Below are 23,861 nucleotides of genomic sequence, written 5' to 3'. Positions count from 1 at the left end.
CGAAGGATTAATGGCTCCAATTTCAGCTAAGACTTTTGGATTACTGGACATCCAGTTTACTATGTCGAAACCAGCTTTTGAATGAACTTCCGTTACTTCTGACGCTAATTGGACAGCTTCTTCAACGGTATGGACACTTTGGAGATAATCGTCCATGTAATGTGAATCTATTATGGCCTCAGCCGCACGGGGATATTGCGTTGAATGCTCAGCAGCGTTAAGATTTTTCACGTATTGCGAATGAGTAGGTGAGCAAGTTGCCCCGAATATTGCTACGTCCATCACCATCGTTTTTATTGGTTCCTTAGGGTTATTTCTCCATAAGAAAAGTTGAGCGCTGCGATCCTCTTCCCGGACCACCATCTGGTGGAACATCTCGCGTATATCGCCCGAAATAGCAACCTCTCGTTCACGGTAGCGGAAAAGTATACCCAACAGGGAGCTCAGAAGATCGGGACCCGTTAAGAGCATGGTGTTTAGGGATATCCCATCCACTTTAGCGGCTGCGTCCCATATTAAGCGGACTTTTCCTGGCTTCTTGGGATTCAACACAACGCCTAGGGGGAGATACCAGGTTCTCCGAATATCGAAACGTTTCTGCTCTTCTTCAGTGGCGATATGTGCGTAGCCTTTTAGCTGATAGTTGTTTATTTGTTGGCAAACATTTGCATAAAGATCAGGATTTCTTTGAAGACGGCGCTCTAAACATTTCAATCTTTTTTCTGCCATTGGTCGTGAATCTGGCAACTCGATGTAATCGTACTTCCAAAGTAAAGCTACTTCATAATGTCCGTCTGATCTTTTCTTTGTTGTAGTCTTGAGAATATGCTTGGCACGTTTCTCGTCAGGTATTTCAACTTCCGGGACCGCAGCTATTCCTAAGCTATCCACCGAAAAAAAACGTTTTACAAATTCATGTAAGTCTGTGTCGACTTGTTTCGCACAAATATGCATTTGGCGATGTGATTCAACCAGTGATGAATTTGGTAGGCTACCGTACACTGCCCATCCAATACGGGTTTTAGTGGCTATTGGATCTCCAGTTCTTCCTTCTCTAACCTTCAACGACGCCAGCAAATGAATATTGTTTAGACCAATCAACAATCCCGGCACAGCAGACTTGAAACTTTGAACTGGAAGACCCTCGAGATGCTTAAACTGTTCAACTAATTCATCAAATTTGATCGTTTGCTCCGGCAAGCCCAGACGATCCAAAGTATAGGCGGCTGATAGCTTGTGTCGTTTGAGAGACCCACGTTCAGAAATCTCTAAGCTTACGATTCTGGTCCCATGTATGTTTTTGTTTATTCCTTCTGTCCACTGGACACATAGCGAAGTTGTGGAACCATCGGCGCCAAGTGCGTTGGCCAAAGATTCCTCTACCAACGTAACAGACGAACCATCGTCTAAAAATGCGTGAGAACCATTAGAGTACGACGCTTCAAAGTGGAGAAGACGATGATGCCTTTTCGAACAATTGTTAACTCCGCAGGCAGGACCCTTGCATGGCCATCTTCGATGTGAGGAAAGGCACAGTCGACATAGTTTGCGCCCTTTCACAAGGTTCCAGCGATCGTTGATATCAAGATTCTTGAAGACATTACAGCTTACAATATGATGATTGTTGGCCCCACAGGATACACACGATTTGCTTGCATCAGACCTCTCAAATTCGCGTGATGATGAGTGCGCTTCTTCATACTCGGATGGGGTGGCCGAAACGTTGTCAGGTACGGAGGAGTGTGTGTTTACGAAAGCTTTCTCTTTTGTGCGCTGGCGCTCTTTGGACACTGGAGCTTTGGATACTAGTACGCCACTTACTGCAGATGTGATTATCTTCATAAATTCACCAAACACACCAAGATCTACGTACGGCATTTCCCGTTGATAAAGTGCCCATTTGAGAAGAACGTTTGGAGGGAGTTTATCGACTAACTCTTGTAGCAACATTGGGTTCGAAAGATGACGATCTAAACCAACAGCAGTCATGTGGCTGCACATGTTTTGCACGACCAAACCGAAGCTTACTAAAGTATCCATACGATCGTCTTTCGGTGCAGGCGTTGCTCTAACCTTATTCAACATCTGATATATTATTTGTTCCGGACGGCCGTACACAGTGCGTAAGGTTTCGATGAGCTGAGGTACAGTGGAGGGATGCATCAAGAAACTACTAACGGAATTCTTAGCTTCACCTTTCAAACTATGCTGCAGGCGAAGTAGGTTCTCCGAATCTGAATACCCACAAAGTTCAGTAGAGTGCTCATAAGTGCTTATGAAGAGAGGCCAATCTAGAGGATCACCCGAAAATATAGGCAATTCCTTGGATAAATGTCGAGCAGATAACTGTTGCGCTGTAGTGCGTGAAGCGGAGTGATGAAAATAAGCATTCGATGTTTTGTCTACTGGAACGGAAGCATTGGGAAACGCATGCGACCGTCTCGGGTCAACTGTTGGGCCGGAGAATATAGGTAAAACAGTTGGGCTAGGGCATAATGTTCGACCACCGGCTGGCGTACTTGGACAGTAAGCATAATTCAAATTGGGCATTTTGTTTATAGTTTGCACAGGGGGAGTGACTACGAATGTGTTACTTACCGATGGCATGTTAAGCGGGGGAGGGCAGAGGTTACCTACATCTATACGAGAATTTCCTACTATGTCGCAGTTGAGCTCTACACCAGAACTACTGGCGTACTGCACACGTTCATCATCGTCGTTGGAAAACTCGAAAGTAGGTTTGATGGGTTCCACGGTTTGAGCAACGCGACGCTGTTCGGATAGGCGTAGAAATTTCAGCTCCCTTTCTCGTTCCTCCAGTTTTGCTGCTGCTCGTAGACTCTGTTCAATCTTTTCCTGCTCTAATAACTGCAACTGTCGATGTAACTGGTCCTCGACCTGTTTCATGTGGCGAACGTCAGCCAGACGCTGATTTTCCAAACGCTTCAACTGGTTGGTAAGTTCGATCTCCCGTTTACGCCTCACGTCATTTTCCTTGGCATGTTGTTCTTGGAGTTGCCTTAATTCACGTTGATGTTCCACGTCAGCTTTCCAAGGATTAAGAGAAGGTTTTCCCAATGGTTTAGGCACAGTTCCTGTTTGTCTCGTGATTCGTTCGGCTTCGGCCAGCATGGCAACCATAGATTGAATGTCCACTTTAGAACTTTGAGCGGGAACATTGAACGAAGTATTTGTGGTTTCTATCGATTCACTGTCGTCTTTATGGTTGATCGAAATACTGCCTGTAGTTCGCTGAATGGAAGGGCGATCTAGTTCCGAATCTGCTATACCCAACGGAGATATTGATACCGGATTTACACCACGATTAGTAGACTGAGTTGTTGGTATTTGTCTAGGCAAGGGAGTCGACGTATGTGCTGCATCGAGTTCACCAATTAATCCGGGGCTTTGCTGCTGGTTAAATTCCACGACAGATACTATAGACGGCTGACCTGCTTCCTGGTTTCTAGCAGTCGCTCCTGCTGATTCCGCTTGTATTCGGACCGAATCGGCTGTCCGATTATCGATCGATTTATTACTGTGACGACTACAAACACTACGTTTTTCTTCGTCTTCGTCTTGCAGTTTTAATAGCTCATATTTCTTATCTAGGAAAGCCGTTTCCCTTTCCAAATTAGCTTTGGCGGTTTCAGCCGCCAATTTTCGCTCTTCCTCCAGACGTTCTAGATCACGGGCTAAACGAGCTCGACGTGAGCTACCTGTAGTAGATTTATCCGTAACGGAACTAGGAGGTTGTGCTGGTATGCGAGGCACACACAATACACAACGATGAACGATATCACGAACCGTTTCGACAGAAACACCCGCGCACGAGAAATGTTCCCAACGTTTGCATTGAACGCATTCCACCATGTACTTCTCGGCGTCGTTACGTCGGTTGCAGCTGATGCAATCCCTTTCATGTCCGCGATGCGGTTCAATAATGCTCGCTTGAAAGGTATCCGTGGTTGAAGCTGTTTGTTCACCGAGATTGAGGTTAGACTCCAATGCTTCTCTGGTGATCTTCGTCTGCGACCGAGTTTGCCGTTTATCCATTATGAACGATTACCTCTCGTCGGTAATTTCTTGAGTTTCTATTCGTCGGAATTCAATCGAAGCTCTCAAAGCAAGAAAACGCTTTTTTGGTTGTTTGGTTGGTGTGCTCAAGCTACAAAGAGTTATTTTATTATAGTTTACAGGATTTCGATAACAACTTTAATTTACTTACAAATTAGTCTCCGAATAAATTCAAAATATTCCGCAAATAGAATACTACGCAACTCTATGCTTAACAAATCTGGAACTAAATAATAATGGTGTTACTAATAATATAAATTGATTTTAATCCAGATAAATACTTTTCGTTTCTACAACGTGGTTTCAGTTCCAAATTTAGTTTCTACAGAGATAACTGAGAGATGTAATAAAGAGAATAGTAAATACGCCAGGGATCGCTCTGTCAGATGGAGGCGTACGATACGCGTGAGAATGATCGCTACGAGGGGCTTTCTTGCACGCAACACCAATAGTATGTAACAAAACCTAACCAAAGACAGCGGACAATATTCCACAATTAATCCCAACGGAAAATCCTTGTTCGTTCCCACCGGCGCCTATAAGAAATCCTACTTTCGATAATCTAGCGCCTAAGGGTATGCAGTTTGAGGAACCGTCTACAATGAATCATCGTTTGAACCACCCGAAACTTGTTACAGCACCTTCGAGATCGGTTCCAATAATGACGTCGTATGTACAACCACGAAACTCCTGCCCGATACTAACTTCAAGAGAGATGTTAAACCCCGCATCACAGCTAAATCTGCTTCCATCCATGTTCAACAAAACCATGTCGATACATCCTGAAAAGTTGCGCCAACCGACGGACGCTCCGTATTCCCAACATCAGATGCCACCGGTTACCCGAGAAGCATTTGACATTCCGTCATCGAATTCAGAACCTACTTCGCACCAATTAGCAGCGCGACAAGTCGTTTCGAGGGAGTTACCCATGTTTTCGGGAGATCCCGAAGATTGGCCTCTTTTTGCAAGCATTTACCAAAGTTCAACTTTAATGTGCGGTTACTCTGACGCTGAAAACCTTATGCGTCTCCAGAAATGCCTGAAAGGAAATGCGTTGGAAGCTGTTCGATGTAATTTATATTCACCTTCATCTGTCCCCCTGGTGCTGAACACGCTGGAAACTCTGTTTGGAAACCCTGAAAGGTTTATTCAATCCTTATTGGCTAAGATTCGCAGCGTTCCACCACCCAAAGCCGAAAGACTCGATACCCTGATTAATTTTGGAATCGTCGTACAGAATTTCGTCGGGCAGATAAAGTCTGCTAATTTATTGTCGCACTTGGGAAATCCATCTTTGCTGCAGGAACTAGTGGAAAAACTGCCATCGAACATCCGCTTGGATTGGGCAATGTATAAAAAACAAAACATGTATGTCGATCTCGGAACTTTGGCGACTATATGATGGCGTTAATTTCAGCGGCAAGCGATGTCACAGTTCTCAGTGATTTTGATAACGCTAAATCGAACAAACGGGAAAGAGAAAGAGCGCAGTATGTCAATTTTCATGCAGCTGAGTCAACTATTGCTACAGGAAATAGCAGGGGAACGAATGTAGACCGCCCATGCTTCGTTTGCGGAAGTAACAACCACCGAATTCGCGATTGCCAGGAATTCAGAACTTCGAGCTTGGCCAATCGTTGGCAACTGGTTGACACGCATCGCTTATGCTGTAAGTGTCTAATTCCACACGGACGCTGGCCTTGTAAAAATAAGATTAAGCTAGTATGTTTTGAAACTAACTGTACCGGCGATCATCATACTTTGCTCCATCCTGGTCGACCCATCCGAGAGCAGCGTTTAAACCAGGATGATTATGCTGCGGTAAACTTCCATCATGCTCCCAAGGCTACCGTTTTATTCCGCATTCTACCAGTTGTCCTGTACGGAAACGGCCGAGAAGTGAAGACGCTTGCATTTCTCGACGAAGGTTCTTCGGTCACCTTACTACAGAGGGATATATCCGATGAATTGGGGATCACCGGCATCGAGGCCCCATTGCGCTTACTGTGGACAGCGAATGTTACGCGAGAAGAACTTGATTCTCAGCGGATAAGCCTCGCAATCTCGGCAGACGTAGGAAAAAAAAGACTGCATCTCAAAAATGTGCGCACGGTACGTAAGCTGGATCTACCAGCTCAGTCGCTGTCTTACGAGTGTCTCGCAGCACGATTTCCACATTTATCGAATCTCCCTTTGCAAAGTTATCAAAACGCAACTCCCAAGATTCTCATCGGTTTGGATAACATTCATCTTTCGATTCCATTGAAAATACGCGAAGGGCCAGAGGGAGAACCTGTAGCGGCAAAATCTAGATTAGGATGGACGATATTCGGACGACTAAACGGCCTGGGTGAATCAAAAAAGCCAGATTCACTACATATTCATAAATGTTCTGACGACACGACGTTACACGACCTGGTTAAAGATTTTTTCTCCCTAGAAAGTCTTGGAATATGTTCTGCAGCAATTCCTCAATCTGAAGAAATTCAACGCGCGAATGAGTTGTTGGAAAAAACCACAACTAAAAGTACTGATGGTCATTTTATTACCGGTTTATTATGGCGCTACGATAAAATCGAGTTTCCAACTAGTTATCAAATGGCGGAAAAAAGACTACGCTGTTTAGAACGGCGACTTGATAACGATCGAAATCTTCGAATTGCCGTGGATAAACTATTGGCTGATTATCAAATAAAGGGCTACGCACATAAAGCTTCTGAAAAAGAACTTAAGGAAACGGATCCGAAAAGATGTTGGTACCTGCCTTTAGGTGTAGTTATCAATCCCCGCAAACCAGGTAAGGTTCGTATCATATGGGACGCTGCTGCAAAGGCGAATGGTGTCTCATTCAATGACATGCTCCTCAAGGGACCAGACATGTTGACCCCCTTACCTACTATCTTGTATCGATTTCGACAGAGGCAATATTGTATTACCGGTGACATTAAAGAAATGTACCATCAAATTAAAATCCTAGACAAAGATCGACAAGCACAAAGGTTCTTATGGAGAAGCGACCCGCACATGAAACCTGACGTTTATAGCTTTGGAGCAACTTGTTCTCCATGTTCGGCTCAATATATAAAAAATTTAAACGCAAAGCAATGGGCATCCGAATATCCGGAGGCGTCCGCAGCAATAGAACTTTCACATTATGTGGATGACTTTGTAGACAGCCGGGATACAGTGGACGAAGTCGTGCAACTAGCTCTTGATGTTAAAACTGTTCATGCTTACGGTGGGTTCGAATTGAGAAACTTTTTATCCAACTCAACGGAAATCCTCCGACGAATGGGAGTCGAAGATGCTGTACATCTCAAAGAGTTTGAGGTTAATAAGACGAATTGCTCCGAAAGAGTCCTAGGGATGTCCTGGTATCCTGCGCCAGATCACTTCAAATTTTCGATAAACGTTTCTCCTGATCTTCTACGAACCTTGTCCGGAGAAACTGCACCAACCAAGCGCTCTATCTTACGGTTTGTTATGAGTCTGTTCGATCCACTTGGCATGATTTCGCATTACCTGATACACGGAAAGTCGCTGATACAAGATCTCTGGCGAATAAAAGCTTCCTGAGACGAACCGATTCCAGCCTCGCTTATGACTCGTTGGCAACGTTGGGTAAATTTACTGAACACGCTCGATAAACTGGTGTTCCCGAGGTGTTACTTTCCGGGCTACCTATCTCCAAGTTTCCAAACGCTGCAAGCTCACGTGTCCCAAGTCCCAAGTCCCAAGTAAAAAGATGGGTGGCATTGTTCACATGCCTGACGACAAGGGCCGTTCATTTGGAAGCGACAGCTAGTTTATCGACTGAATCGATGAAACTGGCCATGAAACGTTTCGTGGGCCGAAGAGGTCCTCCGACCGAGGTGTTTACAGATAACGGCACTAATTTTGTGGGAGCCAGCCGAGAACTAGCTAGGGAGATCCTTGTGGTTAACCAAGGTTTAGCCGACACATTTACCGATGCATCCACTAAATGGCACTTCATCCCACCGGCCTCCCCGCATATGGGCGGTGCGTGGGAAAGGTTGGTGCGCTCAGTAAAAGCGGCTATGTCCACTATCAACAACTGTAGAACTCCCTCAGAAGAAGTTTTCAACACTGTTCTCTGTGACGCAGAGAGAATGGTGAATTCTCGGCCACTAACTTACATGCCACTAGAAACCACTGAAGATGAGGCACTTACACCTAACCACTTCATTCTCCTGAGTTCTGACGGATCCAAACCATGTCCAAAAGAATACACTGATGAAAAAGCAGCATTACGAAGTGGGTGGAAGTTATGTCAACACATGCTTGATCAGATTTGGAGACGGTGGATACGAGAGTATCTTCCCACGCTGACGCGCGGAACGAAATGGTTCAAGGACATAAAACCGATAAAGGATGGAGATCTTGTTTTCTTAGCTGATGAGTCAACTCGTAATAACTGGATCAGGGGCCGAGTCGAGAGGACTATTCCTGGCAGAGACGGACGTATAAGACAAGCATATATCAGAACAACGAGCGGACTTCTAAGACGATCCGTTGCTAAACTTGCAGTGATGGACGTGGTGAATAAGAGTAAAGCTGAATCAACTAGTCCGTGATCAGCTTTACGAGGAGGGGAATGTGACGGGAGTAACGGATGCGTCACCGATGTACAAGATGTCAAAATGACATTTCAGCCTGGAAACGTCAATCGTATTACAACTGAAGTCTCGCGGTGAATCAGCACCTTTTTTCTGCCATATCGTAGGAGTGATCTAAACCACTGTTATTTAAGTGAAAATACCACATAGTATAACCTTTAGTTACCATTTGAACTGGGTCGCCAAACCAATAAAGCTTGTGTAGCTTTGTTTTGTAGACAATTCTGTAAAGCTTCTGTACTGGTTAGCCGACTTAGTATTTCTATTTTCCATAGGTTAGAATTGCGTGGATCCAAGATACTTAAAAGTCGATAAGTTGTCTATAACACCTCGAAACTAATCGCTGTAAGTAGTTGTTTTCGCATAATGATTGCTCGATCATAATACAGCCAATTACAGATTATTAAGTACGGTAATCACCGCTCGCGACCTAGGGTCAATTATGTAAAAAAGGCCAACTACAATTGTAAGTAGTCCTATGAAATCTAACCTAGCAGTTTCTAACCACAATGTAAATTCTAGCTTAAAGCATCGTCCAAAATAAAGACTGCTAAAGAACTGGCGCTTGTTTATTTGACCGCTCGGTACGCGAACATAAACGGTTCTGGGGTCGATCCATCTAAAAAATCGGAGCATGAAGATCGATCTCCGATTAATCGATCTTATCCATTTGTAACAAGAGGGAACTGCTTTTTATTAAAAATAGGCAAAAAAGACGCAAAATTTTTATAATCCTTCTACAAATGGAAAGAAAAAAAATTCAAGCGCTTTTATGTAAGGTGAACCGGAGTTAGTGTTTTAAAACAATACTTATCAAAGTCCAAATAACTCGGAAACGCTTTGATATTTTTAAGTTATGTTATTGCAATAAATTCTCTAGAGTTTAAAAAAAATTATTCAATGTATTTTTACTACGATTTTCTAATGTTAATGTGAGATATCGAACAAAATATGCGGAAACAAACATCTTTTTTTGTTGGAAAATTGCTGTTATTTCTTAAGATTAGCAAATTCTAGCAAATTTTTGAAGTTTTAATCAATCACAAACACCATCCTGCACCCAATTCACTAGGTTTGGACATGATTTTCTAAATTGTATCGAAATGAATTAAAAATTTCTTAATTTTTTTTTCAACTGATCATGAATGAATGAATGAATGAATGAATGAAAAAAAAATCGGCTCGACCAGGAAACGAACTCGAGTTTTCTGATTATCTCTTCGACACCTTACCAATAGGTAAATACTCAGATGTAAACTAGTCAAGCTGTAGCTCTATAATTCAGTTGACTTCATTAAATTAAATTCGCTGTTTGATTCTACGGCGGGAAACGCTCATCGTGCCCCGATTGATGGTGCTTATTCTGCCCCTACAGTGACTAACTTTCAGATTTTGGCACAAAAATTTAAAATGCATTTTCAAACGTTTATATAAACTTTTTCAAGTTTCATCCAGTTAGGAAATTGACTTTTTATTGTCTGATCACGAAACAATGATGTAACTCACATATTATAGCTGTTTTCTATGGTTAAACAAGCGTCCTTCTTAAGGTGGCCATTATGCCCTTATTTCCCCTAAATGAGAGAAAAAGATCGAAAGATCGAATCGAAAATAAACCGATCTAATCGATTTTTTCCTGGCCGAAGAATCGATCCAAAAAATCGAAAATCGATGTTAAAAAGATCGATCTTCCAAGAATCGATCCAAGATCGATTAATCCTAGTTTGCTTAATAACTCCCATTACTGCTACCTACAGTTTTTTTTTATTCTGGAACGTTGTACGTTAGACAAAACAAGTTACAGTCTTGGACACAAAGTTGAAACAAGCCAAGATCTACAATCGAATACCACATTTTGATGGGTTTTGAAATAGCTGAAGCGCTGTAGTAAGAATTTAGATGAATTTCTTATCAATTTTCAACGAAATGTTTATCGAAATGCGTAGATTTTCGCTGCACCTGACTTTGCGGATTTTGTTTTTGGTATTTCGAAGAATCATTTCCATATAAAGTTAGCGCGGAACTCGGTGGAACTCGTAGCAGTTTGAATGAATGAAAACCATTTTTTCTTAAAAAATCGTTGAAAATTTATTAGTTTCTGGATCATTATAGCTTTGCATTATTTTTTTTTTAATTATGCTCTGTAAAAAATTCTACCAAAGCTGGACGCCCGAAAGTACCCGTAGGAAAATGCCGTGACAAAGTAAAACTCAAACTGCTTCATAATAACTATACCCCAAAGTGCTTTGTCTAGCTACTGCTACGTCAGTCAGTAAAGCTGGAAAGCGAGACAAAGCCTGGATAATGCAGTATATTATCAAAAATTGGAAAAAGGCTTCTTCAATCAAAAGATCATTATGCGAAGCAATTCGAAAATGTCTGTTCGTATGCCTTCTGAAAATGCCGTGCGTACACACAAAAAAAGCATAGTAAAACTACTAGATCCGTGGTTTAAATGAACAACAGGCAACCATATTTTTGAGTCAAATATGTTTTGTTGTTTATAATACCTTACGCATAGCTATTTTACTATGTGCTCAATTTGGCTACGCATAGTAAATTCGACTGCGCTTTAGTGAAATTGTCAATGAAATTTTTTTTTTTTTTTAATATGTCTTTATTAGTCTTTTAATCATTACATCTAAGTTACATTATTAAAGTTAAATTAAAGTGTTCAGATCAATTATGATCAGTTCAACTCTTTGATACAGTTAATATTAAACATTGTTCATTTGATTTAAATTTGCTTTAGCAATAAATAATTTGATTTATAGGAGAATATCCTGTTAAGCAAAAAAAAAAGATGTATAAACTTAATCCTTAATCCTAAAAACTAACTTAATTGTAAAGAGAACGAATCTCTGCGATGGAAGACTGCATCGATTTGCCTCTGAAGTTGGAGATGATTTTGTTGGCCATCTCTCCGATCGATTCTATGCCTGCAATCCGATGAAGATCTTCGGTGCTGTGCCAAGGTGGAAGCCGCAAAATCATTTTCAGAACCTTATTCTGAATCCTCTGGATGGCTTTCTTCCTCGTCGCACAGCAGCTAGACCAAATCGGAACTGCATACATTATCGCTGGTCGAAAGACCTGTTTGTAGATCAACATCTTGTTTCGCAGACACAACCTGGATTTCCTGTTGATGAGAGAATAAAGAGATTTAGTGTATTTATTACATTTAGATTGAATATCTTCAATGTGATTTTTAAAAGTAAGATTCCGATCAAGTGTGAGTCCCAAGTACTTCACGTGATCAGACCATTCTAATGAAACCCCATTAAAAGTTATGGGGAAATAAAATAAGTTGAGTTTTGGAAGCGTTAGGAGAAATTTTCCACATTTTCAAGTAATTCAAAAAGGAATTTAAATTTTGTTGCAATCTACTGCGTACCACCCGTAAATTTCGACCTTTGGCTGAAAGCAAAGTATCATCAGCAAATAATCTTCTACCTTTTCCTTCTGGTACATCAGGAAGATCAGAAGTAAAAATATTGTATAAAATTGGCCCAAGTATACTGCCCTGAGGGACCCCAGCTCTAATGGGAGTCCTTTCAGAGCATGAATTTTGATAGCTTACTTGTAAGGTTCGGCTAGTCAAATAATTTTGAATAATTTTGGTGAGATATACAGGAAAATCAAATCGAGCTAATTTAGCTACTAAACCTTTGTGCCAAACACTGTCAAAAGCTTTTTCAATATCAAGAAGAGCAACACCAGTTGAATAACCCTCAGATTTGCTAGCGTTAATCATATTAGTTACACTCAAAAGTTGATGTGTAGTAGAATGTCCATGACGAAAACCAAATTGTTCATCAGGGAAAATAGAATTCTGATTAATGTGAATCATCATTCTATTCAAAATAACTCTCTCAAATAGTTTACTTAAAGAAGGAAGCAAACTAATTGGTCGATAACTTGAAGGCTCTGAAGCACTTTTTCCAGGTTTCAAAATTGGAGTTACTTTGGCATTTTTCCATTTATTGGGAAAATAAACCAAGTGAAAACATTTGTTGAAGATTTTAACTAAAAAATTTAAAGTGCTTTCAGGCAACTTTTTAATAAGAATATAGAAAATCCCATCTTTCCCCGGAGCTTTCATATTTTTAAATTTTTTGAAAATCAATTTAAGTTCATCAATATTTGTCTCACAAGAACTTTCAAACACATTTTGTTTTGAAAGAATGTCATCAAATTCTAGGGAAATTTGAGCGTCAATAGGACTAACAACGTTTAAATTAAAATCATGAGCAGACTCAAATTGTTGGGCTAATTTTTGAGCTTTTTCTGAATTAGTTAAAAGAAGTTTATCCCCATCTTTCAAAGTAGGAATTGGCTTCTGGGGCTTTTTCAGAATTTTAGTTAATTTCCAAAATGGCTTTGAGTAGGGTTTTATGTCCTCTACTGCTTTAACAAAATTTTCATTACGAATGAAATTTAAACGACGTTTGATCTCTTTTTGAAGGTCGCAATAAATAAATTTTAAATAAGGATCCCTAGTACGTTGATATTGGCGTCGACGAATGTTTTTCAGTCGTATCAAAAACTGAAGATCATCATCAATTAAAGGTTGATTAAATTTATGTTTAACTTTAGGTATTGAAGCGGCTTTAGCATTGACTATTGAAGTTGTCAAATTTTCTATAGCCAAATCAATATCTTCTATTGAATTCAGTGGAACGTTTACATCTAAATTACGTTCAATAAAATTCATATATCGCTCCCAGTTAGCCTTTTGAAAATTAAAAGTTGATTTTAAAGGGTTTTCAATGGGATTTTGGGATAAAGAGAAAGTTACTGGAAGGTGGTCTGAATCGAGGTCCGCATGAGTAACTAATTGACTACAATGCTCGCCTAAATCCGTTAGAACCAAATCAATTGTGGAGGGATTTCTAATTGAAGAAAAACAAGTATGCCCATTAGGATATTCAACAGTATAATAACCAGCAGAGCAATCATTAAACAAAATATTCCCATTAGAATTTGATGAAATATTATTCCAAGATCGGTGTTTTGCATTAAAGTTACCAATAATAAAAAATTTAGATTTATTCCTGGTGAGTTTTTGTAAATCTCCCTTCAAAAAATTTTTCTGTTCACCGCTGCATTGAAAAGGCAAGTATGCGGCAACAATTATAATTTTCCCCATAGAAGTTTCTAATTCAATACCAATTGTTTCTAAGACTTTTGTATTGAAAGAAGGAAGAAGTCTAAATTTGAGACGACTATTGATGACAATAGCTACACCCCCACCTTGTCGATCAAGTCGATCATTCCGTAAAATTTTAAAGAAAGCATTGCTTTTCAAGTTATTGTCTGGCTTTAAAAAAGTTTCAGTGATGGCAGCAATATGTATGTTTTGAGTTTTCAAAAATAAAAAGAATTCATCTTGGTTAGCCAGCAAAGATCTAGCGTTCCAATTCATAATATTTAAACATCTATTTGGATCCATGAGGGAATCGTAAAGTCATAATAATTTTGTTAGCATAATTAAAAGAAGTTTGAAAAGCTTCAAACATTGAATTTGCTTTCAACATAAGTTGCATCATTTCCATTAAATTTTGATGCAAAAATTTTAATTTTTCCTCAGTTATCTCACCCAAATCAACAAAATTGTTAGGATCAGAAAATGAAGGAGAAGAACAAGTATTTGAATTTCGGGGATTTTCCCAAGCCTTCGCATGAACGTTGAGACTTGGTTTTTTCCCATTTTTATTAGTTAAACCTGAAGAGTGAAACCCATTTTCAACCACCTTTGAGAACGATAAACAACGAGTCTGGGGCGCAGATTCAGCACAGGTAACATTAAAATCACTTCGGGTATTACCCAGCCGTGATTCCAATGTAGACCGAGGCTGACCGCGAACAGGCAGGTTGTTTGCCGGCCCGACGTGTGAAGACGAAAAAGAGGAAGGAGGAGAAGAAACTTTTCTGGAAACTTTGGGATTTTTCCTAGAAGCAATAATTTTTGCCCTGATGGGACAGTCTAGAGAATTCGAGGAATGATTACCTGCGCAATTCGCACACTTAAAAAAATCTGTTTTTGGCTTATCACCACCAAAAAGACATTTAGATTTTTCATGATCGAATGAGCCGCAAAACATGCATCTGGCATTCATTCTACAATTTTTAGTGCCGTGACAAAAAGCTTGACAACGACGACATTGCGTAATATTTTGTAAAAAATTGGTAGTAGATTTACGAAAAGGTTCAAATTTTACTCGACAATGAAACATAAGACGAGCCTTTTCCAGAATTTTTAAATTATTAACCTGATCCTTTTTAAAATGGATTAAATAAAGTTCAGGAGCAAAACCAACACTACTGGTATTATTCGTGTTGGTTCTTTTCCTCATTTGAATTACTTGAATTGGAGAAAACCCTAACAAAGAATTTAATTCAGTTGTGATCTCATCCGGTGTCTGATCGCCGGTGAGACCCCGAAGTACAACTTTAAAAGGACGATCACTTCTAGTGTCGTACGTAAAAAATTGGTGTTTTTTATTATTCAAATAAGTTAAAATTTTTTGAAAATCATTAAAAGATTCCGCCAATATACGAGCAGTTCCCCTTCGACCGATCTGAAAAGAAATCTTCACATCCTTGACGGAAGTGACGATTTCTTTTCGAAAGGCATTGAAATTAGGAATCGTGACCGTTATTGGTGGAATCTTTTCGTTTTTAAGAGTATAAGAAGAAGAAGGTTTCTTATTACTCTTATCAGAATTAAATATGAATATTTCCTCATCACCGATGTTATGAAGGACATCGAATGAATTGGAAATTTCAACTTTTTTGGGCGATGGACCTGAATTAGGTTCGGCAATCCGTTTCCTACCGGCCCTTGAGCCAGCCGATGACTTCCCCATGCTGGAAAGAAAAGAGAAAATATGAATAAAAGAAAATGAAAATTATTTTAGCACTGAAAAGTGCTGATTGAAATACAGGTAAGGAAAAAATAAATAATGTAAAATGTTCCTGCAGGTACACAGCAACGATACGATGCTCCGGCGTACGTGTTGACGGCTCAACGGTACAGATGGAAGTGATTGTCAATGAAATGATGCATTGTTTTACTTCGTGCCTAGTAAAATTGATATGTTCCAGGATGAAACTAGTATGTGTTATGATAACGATTAGTATGCGCGAGGAGCTTGATATAAATAGTAAAATTATTATGTATGTTTGCTTGTTTATTTCCATGCATGCATTATTACATAATTAAAAACATTAAAATTCACACTTCCGACACACGTCGGTCAATGTTAGTGTGTTCTCCCGATGCTCTGAAAAGATTGAGAAAGTTATGAAACTTGAAAGCAGCTCAAAATTTGTTTGTTTACTCACTGGTTTGATGATTAATGATCCTCAATTAGTATAAACAACAAGAATGTTTACCGTAGTAAAATTATCATACGCACTGATGTTTTTGAGTCAAATATGTTTTGTTCTCAAAAGTACCATGTGCATAGTATTTTGTTGATATGAATTGGTGCCACAATGTCTAAATTACTATGCGGACGCTAGTTGTAATACAAATTATGATGAAATTATCATGACCATAGTATTTTCGACAACAAACATTGAGGGTTATCGAAAATTACCAGGTACATAGTAATTTTAATATTGTTTCATGCGCACTTTTACAAAATCGTGGTTGAAAATACTATAGCGCTGAAATGGTAAAATTATCATGACAGCGTCTTTGGGATAACCACTCAACTCGTCTCAATCATTGAAAGCCGAACGCAACACAATCTCAAAGTCGCGCAACACTTATTCCTGTCAGGATTCTTTTCATGTGTGTTAATTTTAATGATCAACTTGGATTGATAAAGATTGATTTTCCATACACGTACGTTTATCTTTGCAATTCTAACATTATTTAATAAAATTCAAAATATAAACAAATAAACATTCACTTTTTTTTTAGAAAATAATGATCTTCAAACTATGTATGTCCTCGGTAGGTGACGGACTACCCGATTTCGGAAACGGAAACGAACATTTTCATCAAGGACCTGCAAAAATATTCATGAACAAAAACATCAATCATTTTCAATTGAATAACTATGATTTGAGCGGTTTTCAAATGAATTTGAAAGGAAATGAATACGTTCAAAAGCTTCTTTACTTTGAAAGATACAAAGATGAAAGCTATTTTCAAACTTTGACTTTGGCAGAGACAATTAGTGGTATGAATAAGGTTTAGCAATTGCTTCGGTAGCTTTTACTTAGCTCGAAATCAATCAAAGCAAAAGTCCAAAGCATTTGCTTAGTTTGGTATGAATAAACATTTGCTTAGCGGATGCGTACTAAAGTCTTAGAACATAGCTTTTGCTTCGAAAAATAGAGCTATCCAACTAGCAGAATCTGAAGTTTTCTAAAGTAAAATGAAAGAAGACGATCAGAAAATTGAAAAGTACGGCTAAAGTAGCCTTGAAGTCGACGAAGCGGGTGGTGGGTGTAAGAACGACCCGATTTTTTTTGTTAATGCGTGCTCGTATGTTGATGTTTAAAGAAAAATGTCAAACAAAGAAAGTTATTGTCAAACAAAAAATGTCCTAACTTTAATATTTATCATAAGCTCTCCCACATGTATTCGGATCGGGATAATCCGATGTATAAAAAAATAGGCAATAGGCGCGCATTTTAATTTAGATTTTTTTTTAATCTTAGGACTATAAAAAATTATATAAAAATGAGAGATCTGTATAATGTTTTAAATTATTACAATTTATTTCTTACTTTGAGCCAATTGGGACTTCTTCCACTATAGCCGGATTTTTTTTTAATTTGAAATATTTACTAATTGATTTGTTTATTGTCATCTTAGACGAATGATTTTATACAACGACAAGAATATGAAAAAAGGTGGGTTATCACTTCGACTTTTCTTCATCCATGTTGAAAATACCTTTTTGAATTGTTTTGAAGTGAAATATTGCTAATTTGATAAGTTCATGACGTTATTGAAGAATTTTTTATTGGAAAAGTCTGCTACCGAGCATGCTTAGAAAATAAAGCATTGCTATGAGATTTGTCGAGCAATTGCTTCAGATTTGAACTTTTTGTCATACCAAACTAGCTTGTTCTAAAAGTGAAAGCTCCTGACTGAGAAAACAGCTGTCAAAAAAACGTTATTCATAACAACCGAAGTAATTGCTTTAAGCGACTGCTCGACTGCTCGATTCAGTTTAGCAAAAGCAATTACTAAGTTTTTTTCATACCACCCAATGCTGTCAGTTGAGTGAAGATTGAGCTTTGAAAATATTGAACACTGCTCGTCGCTAGGCACCCAGCAGTGATGTCAATTGAATTTATTGTTCGTCAATGCCAAAAGACCTGCCCCCATTAAACACCAAATAACTTTTTTATGTATTAAGATATGAAGTTACGGTCTTCGAAAAAGCTGTTCAGCGGAAAATTTCCTTTAGAGAATTTATAAATGGGTACAGAAACCATTGGCAAGCTCGATGATGTTGATTTTTAAGTACAAAATATTAAATTTTCCCATACATACATAAAAGTTCAAATTTACTCATGTAAACGTTACTTAAAAATTCTGCAAAAAATAATGGAAGAGTTTTGAATCAAAACGTAGCTTTTAAGACCACAGGGTTTGAGAAATTCGAAAATGACCCCATATCGACTCAGTCTAATGGTCATGGACAAATTGGAGTCTAAAAAATTTGGAGTCTATATGGTCTTGTTTAAATGCAGTTCCTGATCCTTAGTTCCACTATGACGCTTGGTATGAAGCTGCCGTGCGATAGTATGTATCTCACGGAAACGTTTGAGAACGCTGCAAACGGTCGAATTGACCATTTTTAACGTTTCCGCGATTTTTGAACTCGACCACATCGTTTTTTGACGTAGGTGCCAAAATAATTTCCATCTCATGTAACTTTTTTTGAACAGAACGAATCGTAATGAAATTTTCAGCACTGATAAATTTCTTTTTCAAGTTTAATTAGTATTAAACCCAGAAAAATATTCAGTTAGGCTTCCGCTTTTCCAAATCCGAATTGCCGGGCTAAGCGTAAGGCCCCTGCCATCAGATTTTGTACAGCCATCTTGTCCACCTTCTTCGCCGCAGAAAGCCAGTTTGCCTTGCCGTCCTTAGCAGTTTTTTTGGTCTTCTTTTGGTTCCGCTTGACAATAGCCCAGTATTTCTCAATTGGGCGGAGCTCTGGCGTGTTGGGAGGGTTCTTGTCCTTGGGAACCACCAGCACGTTGTTGGCGGCGTACCACTTCATGGCCTTTCTACCGCAATGGCAAGATGCCAAACCGGGCAAAACAGTACGGAACAACCGTGTTTCTTCAGGAAAGACAGCAGACGTTTATTCAAACACTCTTTCAAGTAAATTTCTTGGTTGACAGACCCGGAAGCTATGAAAATGCTGCTTTTCAAGCCACAGGTACAGATGGCTTGCCAAACCAGATAATTCTTTGCGAACTTTGACAGTTTCATGTGCTTGAAAATATCTGCTACCTTTCCCCTTCCTTTTACCGTATAAAACTCCTGTCCCGGAAGCTGCTTGTAGTCGGCTTTGACGTAGGTTTCGTCGTCCATTACCACGCAGTCAAACTTCGTCAGCATCGTCGTGTACAGCGTCCGGGATCGCGCTTTGGCCGTCGTATTTTGTTTATCATCGCGATTTGGAGTCACTACCTTATTGTAAGTGGATAGTCCGGCTCGTTTTTTGGCTCGATGCACGGTTGTAGACGATACACCCAGCATATTTGCGGCATCTCGGAGAGAGATGTTAGGGTTTCGCTTGAAACTACCGGCAACTCTCTTTGTCATCTCAGTGGCTTCCGGATTTCGATTTTGTGGTAGGCCACGACTACACGACCAATCAGAAGCTACTAGAATGTCGCAGCATGCTATCATCACGCTAGGGGTACTTGCTGGTATAAATACCACCCCTTGTGTGAAAGATCTGTCATTCAGTTGTCACACTTTCTTGAATAAACATATACTTTAGTTTAGTCAACTTGCCTTTTCATTCGTCTGGGAACACGACAAATTGGCGACGAGAACCTCGAAGGATCCCGATCATGGACATGGATATTAAAAACGCTCTCCTCCGGCTCAACGATATCCTGGCCAACCAGCAGCAGCAGATGGCAGTTCTCCTGCAGAACAACGCAGCTCCCCAGGCTGAGAAGAAGGATCCCTCAATCAACCCTGTGTCCCTCCATCCCAAGCCTCCCGGGAAGAAGACGAAAAAGATGAAGAGCATCAGTTTGGTGAAACATGTTGACATCTCCAAAAAGCGCAAATTTGCTGAGGTAAATTTGAACGGTGTCAATGTGAAGCTCCAACTCGACTGTGCGGCTGACATCACCATAATTTCGACGGAAACCTGGGCTTGCATCGGGAAACCAAAAATCAACCCTACGAACATCGTTGCTGTCAGCGCTTCCGGTGACAAGCTCGACTTGAAAGGAGAGTTTATCACCGAAGTAACCATCCGGAACGTCTCCAAACAAGGGTGCATCTACGTTGCCAACCACTCCGATCTCGACGTACTGGGTATCGACCTCATCGAGTTGTTCAACCTTTGGTCGGTCCCCTTCGACTCGTTGGTGAACTCCATCCAGAAATCCGAAGACGTGGCACAACGACTGAAGGTTAAGTTCCCCGAAGTGTTCCAGAGTTCCCTTGGGCTGTGTACCAAAGCACAGGTTACACTCTACCTCAAGCCGGATTCCCGACCAGTATACTGCCCCAAGCGCCCGGTAGCCTATGCCGCTCTCCCGAAGGTGGATGCTGAACTCCAAAGGCTACAAGAACGCGGCATCATTTCTCCAGTGCAGTTCTCCAATTGGGCTGCCCCCATCGTCGTGGTTCGCAAATCGGACAACGTCTCTGTTCGAATTTGCGGCGATTACTCAACTGGACTCAACGCAGCTCTAGAATCCGACCGGCATCCTCTGCCTCATCCCGACGACATCTTTACTGCCCTGGCTGGGGCACGCATTTTCTCCCAAATCGATCTGTCGGACGCATACCTCCAGGTCGAAGTGGAGGAAGAATCACGCAAACTGTTGACGGTTAACACCCACCGAGGCCTGTTCCAGTACAACCGTCTTGCTCCAGGTATAAAATCGGCACCTGGAGCCTTTCAACGCATAATCGACTGCATGGTAGCTGGCATCCCAGGTGTAAAAACCTATCTCGACGATATTCTGGTATCCGGACGAACTCAAGAGGAACACGATCGCAATCTGGACGCGACGCTTGGAAGGATTCGTGATTACGGATTTCATCTACGCATCGAAAAATGCCATTTTTCTCTTCCTCAGATTAAATTTCTTGGTCACATCATCGACAAGGAAGGTCTCCGCCCAGATCCAGCCAAGACTCGTGCGATTTCTGAGATGCCGGCCCCCACGAATGTGTCACAGCTTCGATCCTATCTTGGCGCTATAAACTATTATGGACGGTTTGTAGGCCAAATCAAGGAGCTCCGTGCGCCGCTCGACCGGTTACTGAAGAAGGACGCCCGCTGGGAATGGACTCCAGAATGCCAAAGCTCGTTCGACCGCTTCAAATCCATTCTGCAGTCTGACCTCCTTCTGACACACTTCGACCCTCGGAAGGAAATCATCGTAGCTGGTGATGCATCTAAACACGGCTTGGGTGCCGTTATAATGCATCGATTCCCCAACGGTTCCATCAAACCCATCGCTCACGCTTCAAGGTCGTTGACACCTGCTGAGGTTAACTATGGCCAAATCGAGAAGGAAGCTTTGGCACTCATCTTTGCTGTCACGCGCTTCCACAAAATGGTTTATGGTCGCAAGTTCACTCTTCAAACCGACCACAAGCCCCTCCTGAAGGTTTTTGGCAGCAAGAAAGGGATTCCGGTGTACACAGCAAATCGACTCCAACGCTGGGCGTTGACTTTGTTGCTCTACAACTTCGAAATCCAGTTCGTTCCAACCGCAAGCTTTGGACACGCCGATCTTCTCTCTCGTCTGATGGATTCCCACAAGAAATCGGACGAAGAATATGTCATCGCAGCGATACAGATGGAGACAGACGTGAAAACTATTTTCGAAGGGTCCATCTCCAACCTGCCGGTTACATCGGACATGATCTCCAAACAATCAGCAGAGGATCCAACACTTCAAGAAGTATTCAACTATATCCAGAACGGGTGGCCCGAATCTGCGAAAACAATCGCCGATCCAACAGTACGACAGTTTTTCTCCAGACGTGACAGCCTACAAGTTTTTCAAGACTGCATCATGTTTGGTGACCGTGTCGTCGTTCCAGCCTTGTACCGAAAACGAATACTTCGCCAGCTACACCAAGGACACCCTGGAATGGAGCGCATGAAGTCAATAGCAAGAAGTTTCGTCTATTGGCCGAACATCGATGATGACGTCGAGGACTTTGTGCGCCGATGTAGTTCCTGTGCCCAAGCAGTGAGAGATCCCCGGAAAACAACTCTCGAATCCTGGCCCCTTCCTTCAAAACCGATGGAGCGAATTCACATCGACTATGCCGGCCCCATCGATGGTTTCTACTATCTGGTCATAGTTGATGCCTACTCCAAGTGGCCCGAGGTTTTCCGAACGCGTTCAACTACTACGACTGCAACTTTGGACTTCTTGCAAGAAACCTTTGCAAGATACGGATATCCCCACACATTGGTCTCCGACAACGGTTCCCAGTTCATCAGCGCACAGTTCCAACAATTCTGCAAAGAACACGGAATCCAACATCTGACGACCGCTCCATACCATCCGCAATCGAACGGCCAAGCGGAAAGGTTTGTGGACAGCTTGAAACGAGGACTCAAGAAGCTCGCAAATGGGGAAAGCATGGCTACAACACAGCACTTACAAACATTTTTGTCAGTGTACCGTTCCACGCCAGCTCGAAGCGCTCCTGACGGCAAGACCCCTGCTCATCTTTTCCTCGGTAGGCAAATCTCCACCCAATTGGACCTTCTGAAGCCAACGCTACCAAGCCCAACACGAATCAACGATGCTCAAAACGCTCAGTTCAATAAACGTCACGGCGCTGTGCAAAGGAAATTCGTCGCTGGAAATCCGGTTCTGGCCAAGGTTCATCAAGGGAATTCCGCCAAGTGGATTCCGGGTCTGATCATCGAACCCAAAGGTAACGTGATGTACACCGTTCTCCTGGACAACGGTCGACTCATCCGATCCCACACCAATCAACTGAAGGCCTGGTTCATCGAAACAGCAGCAGCGGTTCCAACACCAAATCTTCCATTGTCGGTGTTGTTGGATGATTTCGTTGTTCCAGTCTCCGAAGCTGACCAAACAGACTCCTTGCGGAATGAAGACGATTTGGATTGTTCCGAGTATGGCTCACCTCTGCAGTCACCTGAAGTTCCACCACCACGGACAAGACCAACCCGAAATCGCTGTCCGCCCAAGCGATTGAGCTCGTACGATCTTTCTTAAAAAAAAGGGAGATGTGGTAGGCCACGACTACACGACCAATCAGAAGCTACTAGAATGTCGCAGCATGCTATCATCACGCTAGGGGTACTTGCTGGTATAAATACCACCCCTTGTGTGAAAGATCTGTCATTCAGTTGTCACACTTTCTTGAATAAACATATACTTTAGTTTAGTCAACTTGCCTTTTCATTCGTCTGGGAACACGACAGATTTCCCCCCGATCCAGACTTCCTGGCTGTCGACAAACGTTCCCCAAACACTTTAATTACATTTGTAACGGTTTATTTGGCAACTTTTAGCGATTTTGCCAGCTCTGCGTGCGAGTAGCTCGGATTTTCGCGAATTTTGATATGCTGCTCTTCTTCCTTGGACGGCATTTTGACAACTGAAGAGTGAATTCCAAAATCAAATAGAAGCAACATTCTACACACACACACACCTTCAAAATGAGGGGTGTTCAGGTTTCTTAAATGCAAAATTGAAGGAAATACGTCAAGTTGATATTGACCAAATTTTGAACGTATCACCCTTTAAATGAAACATTCCATAACAAAGTAACTATCAAAACATTCCAGATCCGACAACTAGGAGCGCTACGGTAGAATAAACAGTGCGTTAATTTAAGATTTAATTTAATTTAAGACACATTTAAGATGATCCATGCTTTAGTGTATTTCAAAGCTAAAAATG

At 41.1% G+C, this 23,861-nt stretch overlaps 2 protein-coding genes across 2 annotated transcripts; both read left to right on the top strand.

Annotated features, from left to right (window-relative positions):
• Positions 1–5,481: 5,481 nt before the first annotated feature.
• Positions 5,482–7,656, top strand: LOC129737840 (uncharacterized). The gene has a single exon (XM_055728999.1). It carries the CDS (start codon positions 5,482–5,484, stop codon positions 7,654–7,656), a length of 2,175 nt encoding a protein of 724 aa, XP_055584974.1.
• An 11,942-nt stretch (positions 7,657–19,598) lies between these two features.
• Positions 19,599–23,171, top strand: LOC129737839 (uncharacterized protein K02A2.6-like). The gene has a single exon (XM_055728998.1). It carries the CDS (start codon positions 19,782–19,784, stop codon positions 23,169–23,171), a length of 3,390 nt encoding a protein of 1,129 aa, XP_055584973.1. The 5' UTR covers positions 19,599–19,781.
• The last annotated feature ends 690 nt before the right edge of the window (positions 23,172–23,861 follow it).

The sequence above is a fragment of the Uranotaenia lowii genome, chromosome 1, assembly GCF_029784155.1.
Source record: "Uranotaenia lowii strain MFRU-FL chromosome 1, ASM2978415v1, whole genome shotgun sequence".
NCBI lineage: Eukaryota > Metazoa > Arthropoda > Insecta > Diptera > Culicidae > Uranotaenia > Uranotaenia lowii.
The sequence above is the reverse complement of the archived record's forward strand: the minus strand, read 5'-3'. Positions and strand labels throughout refer to the sequence as shown.

What these genes read in the sequence shown, in the direction of transcription:
- LOC129737840 (XM_055728999.1), top strand. Translation starts at nt 5,482, where the DNA reads ATGGCGTTAATTTCAGCGGCAAGCGATGTCACAGTTCTCAGTGATTTT.
- LOC129737839 (XM_055728998.1), top strand. Translation starts at nt 19,782, where the DNA reads ATGGACATGGATATTAAAAACGCTCTCCTCCGGCTCAACGATATCCTG.